The sequence below is a fragment of the Opisthorchis viverrini genome (genome assembly GCF_000715545.1).
Source record: "Opisthorchis viverrini unplaced genomic scaffold opera_v5_81, whole genome shotgun sequence".
Taxonomy (NCBI): Eukaryota; Metazoa; Platyhelminthes; class Trematoda; order Opisthorchiida; family Opisthorchiidae; genus Opisthorchis; species Opisthorchis viverrini.
In genome coordinates, this window is record NW_008751736.1 from 506,229 (window position 1) to 515,549 (window position 9,321).

Below are 9,321 nucleotides of genomic sequence, written 5' to 3' on the forward strand. Positions count from 1 at the left end.
TAGGCGCAGTCCCCGGGTTTCCGTCAACCCTATGTTCTACTTGAAACCAAATTGCACGAAATTAGCGAATATACACTCATCTGCAAACTAATTTGGTTCTTTCGAGAGACTCACCTGGAACCCAGCTGAATCTCTCGTTTGTGATGTATCCATTTTATTCTTCTGATTACTATTATATGGTAAGTGCGTGCTGATCTCAAACGCCTCCAGATTTGTCTCACATACACACCTCCTAGTTAGAAGGGACAATAAGCGAATAGTCACAGGCCGCAACAACCGCCTCGGCTACCTGGCTTCATGGTAAACACTGCACTAACTGTCTGCTACTTGACTTGTTCGGCGATTGGTTCTCATCAAAAGAAACCAGCCGCAAGCATAAGGCCGAACGTCTCGTCTCCGCGGCTAGAACACTCACACGTGTTACCAGGAACAGTGGCAAGACCAAAAAAACAAGACACGACTGTACCGTTACACTGTTCGGACTGCAGCATCCTAATATGGTTAAATCTCACTAAAGCATCAAGCGCAAAGCAGGGCCATTTACCACAGCCGGTGCGAACAAAACAAAACAAAAAAGTGCGTGCCGCTGATTCGAATGATGACACGCTGTACGTTGTAAGGATGGATTAGTGAGCATATAACTAGTGGACAGCTTGTTTGCTAATCCATATTCACGGTGAGCGTGAATCGTCATCATAGTGTCAAGCGGGCCAATCGATTGACACAACCAAGGTATTTTACTGGGTTGGTGTTCGAGACGTCGGGCTTACCACTCACATCTCTCAAGCGCGAACATGTTCAGACGTGAAAATTCAGATGCATCCATCGTGCGCTAGTGGTAACATGCTCGCCTCGCATTTCAGATTTCCTTAGTTCGAACTCCGGCACGGTTAGGGATGTGCAACGCCCAACAGGGTATGAATAAACCCTAAAGGACCGAAGCTGAATATCTTAGTTGAAGTAATTGCCCTAATCTTACGCCATATCTCCGAGCAGTCATCTTCACATTCTCGTTCAAAATATATCTACCGTGAAGAATTTCCGAGTCTTGCTATCCGGTACCCGATTGCGCTCAGGTATGGAAGCCAATAGTGACATTGAGGCACTTTTATACGATTTCCCTGTTCATCTACACACATTTCAGACCTCCAGGTTCAAGCAACGGATAGGTAATTTCCCGTTTTGGTGTATGCCGCAACAAGTGATACGCCAGCTTACGCCAGGAACCATACGACAATGGGATGTTCAATTGTGCAGGCTTACTGAATGAAGTTCACATGCAATAACCAACTCCGTGGACGTGTTGCATGTATTATTATCTATTCGATAGATTTTTGCTCAACACAAGGAAGAACTTCACTGAACATGAACAGATCGATGGGTCGACTGATCGCTACCCTCCATAGCAATGCATTGACAAGGATGTCACCTCCATTGGCGATCAAATCGCCCAGCTTAGCGAACAAACCGACGACCCTCTACGTTTTCTGAGTGAAACGACTGTAATCATGTGATGGCCAAGTGGTTAGAGGTCCGTGGTTCGAACCCGACCTCTGCCTCTCGATTTCCCCTGTCTAGGCTTGGGCAACCTGGCAGTATCCAATCCCTCGTGATTCCTTTGAGTGACATTGCAGCTAGGTACCGAAAGGGTGTTACAACAGGGTATGAATAAACCCTAAAGGACCGAAGCTGAATATCTTAGTTGAAGTAATTGCCCTAATCTTACGCCATATCTCCGAGCAGTCATCTTCACATTCTCGTTCAAAATATATCTACCGTGAAGAATTTCCGAGTCTTGCTATCCGGTACCCGATTGCGCTCAGGTATGGAAGCCAATAGTGACATTGAGGCACTTTTATACGATTTCCCTGTTCATCTACACACATTTCAGACCTCCAGGTTCAAGCAACGGATAGGTAATTTCCCGTTTTGGTGTATGCCGCAACAAGTGATACGCCAGCTTACGCCAGGAACCATACGACAATGGGATGTTCAATTGTGCAGGCTTACTGAATGAAGTTCACATGCAATAACCAACTCCGTGGACGTGTTGCATGTATTATTATCTATTCGATAGATTTTTGCTCAACACAAGGAAGAACTTCACTGAACATGAACAGATCGATGGGTCGACTGATCGCTACCCTCCATAGCAATGCATTGACAAGGATGTCACCTCCATTGGCGATCAAATCGCCCAGCTTAGCGAACAAACCGACGACCCTCTACGTTTTCTGAGTGAAACGACTGTAATCATGTGATGGCCAAGTGGTTAGAGGTCCGTGGTTCGAACCCGACCTCTGCCTCTCGACTTCCCCTATCTAGGCTTGGGCAACCTGGCAGTATCCCAGCCCTCGTGCAGCCTTCGGGTGGCATGGCGCCGAAAGGGTGCTACAGCTGAACAAAAATTTATTCAATCATGTGATGTGACAGCAATGCCGTTCGCTTATTCATACACATTACGTGACGTAATATCTACGGACAGATGAGAGGAAATGATAGTCGAGACAAATGTTGTCATTAATTCATCAACGTATCTCCTTCGTACGGTTAGGACGCCCGCACCCGAGTGGTACTTATTTTGTGTCCGACCCTAGTGCGATCGTTCATGATTGATGCCCTCTGAACGGGACTAACCTCCAGACTGGTCTATAAGCCAGACTAATGTTACTATGAGACCGGAAGAAAACGGCTCAGTTAGGAGTGGGATGAATGTAAATCTGGCAACTAAGGTGTCTTATTCAAGTACATCCACTGATTGTGAAGCTTCTACAATGGCGATGCTCCTTTATCGATCTTTTCCTCACTGTTACACTTGGATAGCTGCGAAGATTTCGGATTTATATTACTTCAAGTTACGTTTCAAATCTCCCAAGGCTCTTGAGTTTCCGACTGATATGGCTGGTAATAGCAGCCACCTGTACGGCTATCTGCCATGTACATTTCGAACCAGATGACCCTGGGTCAATCGAATTTGTGAGGATCCAATTAAGAATACGGTCTACTAAAGCATCCGTTGCGTTCACGGATTACAACGATCCAGGTCCTAGTGCGAAGAGCAACATTGCAGCCCACCTGAATCAGAACGTGGTCCAACCGAATGGAGCTTTGGTCAGCTACTTGGACTTACTACAGGGGAGCGCTGATTGGTTGGCAGCACAAGATCAGGCAGGGTCGGTGAGGGACAGGGCTTCGATCACGCATGGCACAAGCACCCAGTCCGATCCGTAAACTGCGGGCAAAGCAGTGAATACTTAAACATCTAGGTGTGCCAAGTTTCCGAAGGTGCAAATCGATGAAAGCTTCAGCAGTAAAACTCACAACCAGAAGGTAGTCCTCCCGTTCTGGTGAGTCCAAGGCAAAAGGGTGAGACATTGGACCCGAGTTTTGCCCTTACTGCAGTTCTTATTAGAACTCCGGACATCTGAAATGCGAGGCGGGTGTGTTACCACGGCTTCATCAGCGCACGATATATCTCGTTCTGTTTGAAATTAACAACTTTATGGCTCCCTTACTGCAGTTCTTATTAGAACTCCGGATATCTGAAATGCGAGGCGGGTGTTACCACGGCTTCATCAGCGCACGACATATCTCGTTCTGTTTGAAATTAACAAATTCTTTATGGCTGTGAACGTGAAACGACATTCATAAGGTTGCCCGGCAGCCCGTGAACCTTGTTGGGGCTCGGAGGGGGCGCGCAGTCCCTGAATTTCCGTAAACTTCATGTTCCACCTGAACTCAACTCTTTACAGCTCGTTAAGTCGCGTGTGGGAATGCTGTTTAGAGGCGGTTGGTCAATTTCATCTGTCCTCAATTCGGCATTACTTACAGCATCAAGTAACAGTTCTAAGGAAGAACAACCCGGTACCCCACAAGTGTACAGGGTTGTGTGGAATCTTAGGAGCTGAGGCGAGTAAATCAATTCAGATGAACTTCGAAGAAACGGCCTTCTGGTTTAGCTTGCCAATGAGACTGACACCTGGGATCTTGGTAACCCAAATTGTTGGTCCCTTTCACTAGGAGAAGTTCACACATGTCGTCTGATCTTTGGTGACCTTTTCCGTATTCGTTTCCGGAAGTACCGCTCACTTTTTACACTTCTACCTGAGAATAGTTCATCTCATTCTCAGGGTAATGAATGTAAAAAAAATAAATCGTTCACCTGTAGCACCCTTCCGGTGCCTAGCTGCCATGCCACATGAGGGAGGCACGAGGGCTGGGGTGCTGCCAGGTTGCCCAAGCCCGAACAGGGGAAGTCGGGAGGCAGAGGTAGGGTTCGAACCACGGGCCTTCGAACAGTAAATCCGCGCTCTAACCATGATGAATGTAGAAAAACCTGAACGTGAAGACATTAATGGGGTTCTAGTCCAAGCGTAGTCTGTTTAGACATTTGCTCAAGAGTTCCTAAGGTTTACTAGCCTTTCGCTTTCACCTTTGCCTCTCGAGTTCTAGGCTTGGGCAACCTGGCAGTATTTCTGCCCGGGTGGCATGGCAGTTAAGCACCGAAAGGGAGTTACAGCTGAAAGGTTTCGATTTCGCTTGCGCAACTATCTCGCAATTCTGGCTGGTAAATAACTAAACTAAAGTGGTTTTCATTCCAGACCAGGAACAGATTCGAACAGATTGTCAGCTCAAAGCTATCAGAATATGGAAATTCGAAAGGTTTTTCCATACGAACGACAGGTCGACTTTGCATCGGTATGCTTTTGCTATGAGTACAGCTCTCGTTTCCCCGGTTCAGCTTTGGTTGACAAACGTTTTCCCTCTTCTCAGTGTTTCATTGCGTCTTACTGTGAAGTTTTGACTGCCAGTGCAACCACTCTCTGGTGCATAACCCCGCGCTTCCAAGACAGCGAAACGTCTTTCTTATTGTTTCCGTAATCCCACTTCTCAGTGTTTCATTGCGTCTTACTGTGAACTTTTGACTGCCAGTGCAACCACTCTCTGCCGCATAACCCCTCGCTTCCAAGACAGCGAAACGTCTCTCTTGTTGTTCCCGTAGTCCCACGTTGTTGATGCTCATTGATTTTTTCCCCGCTGTAATCTACCCTCGCTTCCAAGACAGCGAAACGTCTCTCTTGTTGTTCCCGTAGTCCCACGTTGTTGATGCTCATTGATATCTTCACCAACTGTAATCTACCTCCATAAAATCTGTGTTGGAACGAACTGAACGTGTTTGGGACAGGAAACTTTAGTGTGGTAACCTTCACTTGCCCTTGGCTAACAATCGAATCTTTCCGCAGGTATGGATGTGTGGAGGACAACTGGAAACTATCATATGCAGTCACATTGGACACATATTCCGATCTCGTTCTCCTTACAAATGGGAGTCAAAGTTCAGCTCGCCCCTGAGACGGAACACTGCTCGTCTAGCCGAGGCCGTGCTTGGCCCGTACGCCAAATTCTACCACTCGCAGACCGGTACTCGAAAGGTGAGTGAGCACTTGAGAGCTTTTTTTCTCTGACCACTATATGAGAGTCGTTACTTACTTCACAACACTCAGAGTCTACAACAGTCTACAACACTCCTCGTTGCCTTCACTGTTTCCTCGTCGATGGGCCTCCATATCTGTCCAACTACCCAACGGTCAATCGATGCCTCGATATTGTTCACATCCTGTCAACAATCCTGCTTGCTAGACCAAACATTGGGGTCTACTGCAGCATGTGACCGGTTGCATTTGACCGATCTGTCAGGTGGCAGACTTGTTGATGTTGATCCACACTCCGGTCTAATAACTACAAGTTGCCGTGATTCTTGGTCATTTGGAGCGTTCGACGTTGCGTTTCTGTTTTGCTAGAGCAGGTCAGTAGAAAACATTTATAGGATCTTTTTGGGCCCATAAACTTCGTTGGGAAACGAAATGTGTGAACCTATAGTTGGTTCACTTGATGTTTCAGTCTCAATCGAGGGTTGGTGCATGTTTCCAGGTATGTTGATGGCCGGAAACGCGCGGATTTTGTCAAAAAATAAAGGACCGTGAAACAATCGAACCGTTTGCATCTGTCACGAAGCTGACGTACTCCAACCTACACCCTCTACCTAGTTGTTGTACTGAACTATTCAAGTCCGATGACAGTCTACGTAGACGTAGCCTACCATCTCTTCCGGCAAACAACTTGTGAATGGTAAACCACAGCGTAGGTTTGCACGACATCGTCCAAAACCTCAGGAATCGGTCTAAGAATCTTTCGGTTCCACCTCCTCTTTTTGGTTGCTAGGTCATACAGATCCTAATGCGAGACCAGTGCTCCACAGGCTTGCAATATCGTCAGCCACTAGTGATACGGATTTGAGAAACGGTTCTCTAGCGAATCAGCAAAGTCTTTCATTAAAGATGAACTCAGGTTTCGATTAGCCGATTGTTTTAGTCAATATTACGGTTTTAGACTATTGACGACTCGAAACAAACAGAGATCGACTGACTCAAACTACCCTTCGCCAATCCGGCAAGTTGGTCAGTCAACGGCGAACACATTTGGGTGTCCTATGATGCCTGCAAAGGGTGGCGAACAATGCTGTTTCTGTAATCTGATAATAGTTCACTTTTGTGTTGATGAACTGGGACTAACCTGGACTGAAGCAAGACTCTTTCGATCGACTACCGGAAGCAGCGCTTAGTTCCTATTGGCACTGGATTTCTTGCCAATCATTGCAGTGAAGACCATATTACGCACTGCACTTGTTTCCAGATATATCATCGTACATCAAAGGCAAGTACGATACTGCAAACCTGACACTTTTATATACTCTACCCAAATTGGGCCATTACCGGCTTTCCCCCAGGCAAGTTTGTTCGACGGGCGCTTGTCAGGAGGCCTCCCGTTTTGGAGGCCGGATAAGAAGACTGGTTTAGGGAACCTCATCTGAAACCTTCATTAGAAGTATCCGAAAAATACGTACTCAAAACACGAAGGCTGGAATCACCTGAGACTGGTTTTCGATGTGAACACTGGGGCGAGTCAGACACTGAAGTCCAGGACACTCTAGGAAATAGGTCCGCCGGTGAGCAGCACCTCCAGGACACTGGTAAGAAGCGTCTCATACGTCATGCGTTCAACCTGTGCCGTTTATCATCTGCTAGGCATGAACCAACAACTCAGTATTGCCTATTAGCTCACTGTGCATGCTGTTCACCAATGACACTCCGATTGCAGACATGTGTATAATCGTGGAGCGTTGTGACCATAGTTTGTCGGGTCATCTGACACAGGTATCACCGAGACTCCCATCGATTGAATTAGGTTCACTCGGTGTGCCTGTTCTAAGTAGATTTGAGTAGAACACAATTTTCACACCGACCTCCTTTCAGTTTGTTGTACTCTTCCAATGGTGCGTCTGATTTTCTTCCGACACCAAATGGCTCACTCGTTCGGTTAGTTTCTGCCAAATCGTCCTGATATTGTTTTTGTGAAGTGTAATTCCACGTTTCCGTTTTTAATTTCCGAAATTCTACCAGAAAATCAGGACTCCTGATCGATCACGGCTAAGCAGCCGACCTACGTATTATGTTTCCGATAAAGTTAACACGTTCACAAATACACCGCAATATATTGGTAGCTTCGGTATCTTTATTGGCGGTTTTTCAGTTGACCGTTGATCTCTTCGCCGAATTTGATAATTGACTTCCAAACGTTTCGTCGCAACTCGAAGTGACGTCATCAGTGCGCGCGGTCGACGATTCGTGCGCATTGATAAACTTCCGTTTAGTAAATTATGTAGATGATTTTTCTAATCAAAGTGCACATTCTCATCGAAGTAGGCACATGAAGCTCGGTGCTAAAAGCAACACAATCAACGCAGGCCGGTGTGTTTTGGAGTTTCCGCCGGTGAGGCGCCATTTTCCGTTCCTTCTGACATTCCTCCATTGAGAGTGAGTTGTTCGTCTGCACACACTCTTCCCCATCTTCCCTGCATCTCGCAATGCAGAGTTTCAACTATGTTGGCTTCAATCAAAATTTCCCCGATCCGACAAATTGCAACAAGTATTGAGTTTTACCTGTGAACAGGTACTTCAGTCCGTGGCGGAAGTTTGTATTCATCATGGACAATATCAATATGTTGGCTTCAATCAAAATTTCCCCGATTCGACAAATTGCAACATGTATTGAGTTTTAACTGTGAACAGGCACTTCAGTCCGTAGCGGAAGTTTATATTCATCATGGACAATGTCAGTTGGCTCCTGTGGGACATGTGGCCGAGTTTTTCCCACCACTAAATCCTTTATTCAGTTTGTCTGCACTCTACCCCGCGTCTCTGGTTGCCACGGTGACATTGTCCAAAGCCTTGATCTCTTCCTAACGCTGTGACCTCTCCGGTCGCCTTAGCTCTTCCAATCGCCATCTTATCGATTTTCCCACTTCTTTCGCCCCCTCCCCCTCAATACTTTACTTTTAATTATGTTTCATATTCAACTCTTCTGCTGACCGGAGTGGTATGCGTCAAATTTTCGGGAATTATTTCTGGAGAGATCTCATTACCCTCCATTCCTCAGTTTTTGCGGAAAATCTGTCCGGTCTGAGCCGATTTACCTCGCATTTTTCAAATCAGGGAAACAGCTATATCCTGAATAGTTTAACGGTGCATGCCTGCGGTTAGTGGGTGTCCAACGCCGTCCTTCGACACACCCTAACTCCGTTGCCGTGTATGATAGATATTCATCCATTAGCAACAGATTTAGAGAAGGGAATTCATTTCACGAAGGTCAGTCCGGTTATGGAAAACGCCCATCGGAAGTTACTTCTTTCAAAGCCTGCTCAGTCGTTTCAGAAGGTCTCGGTAAAGGATCCGTGGTTTTTCGGGTGGGCAACGTTCCTCTTTTGACAAAGAAGCTTCGTCATGCCAAGTGAGTGGGCCAGGTTTTTAGGCAGACTGATAACCAATCAGCAAGACCTCTTCGGATTGGCACACTAGATCAGTCAAAAAGTCTTGTCACTTAGTGCGGTAGCTTAAAGTGGGCGGGGGGGGGTAGGGAGTTCAACTCATTCATGATCGGGTCTTTGATCTTACGCTTCAAGGTACATGAGTTAATTATTCACCGTGGGACTTGCCGGTAAATTTTGCCAATCCAAATAGGTTTGTAAACGGTGACTTCTCAATCGGTTCCAAGCTTTTCATTCTTCCTCATTCCATTCAACATTTGGCACGGCTGAATGTCCCGAATCCCCTCGCGCTAGAGAAAGCAAAAGTATTTGCTCAGTTTTCACTCCTCCCCCAACCAGTTCCCCTAGCTCTGTACAAGTTTACACAGCCTCGTTGACTCACATCTGCCGGCTATCCTCTCTCGGATGTCACCCCCCCCCCCCCCCGCTCCTTCTCT

General features: G+C 46.5%; 1 protein-coding gene across 1 annotated transcript in view; it reads left to right on the forward strand.

Moving 5' to 3' along the window:
- T265_04698 (hypothetical protein) overlaps positions 1 to 9,321 on the forward strand; it is a gene marked incomplete at both ends in the record, with an annotated part of 99,706 nt that overhangs the window by 65,476 nt on the left and 24,909 nt on the right. Inside the window, one exon of the mRNA XM_009169502.1 lies at positions 5,244 to 5,432. Within this exon, the coding sequence (XP_009167766.1) occupies positions 5,244 to 5,432 (189 nt within the window). The remainder of the gene's footprint in view (positions 1 to 5,243; positions 5,433 to 9,321) is intronic.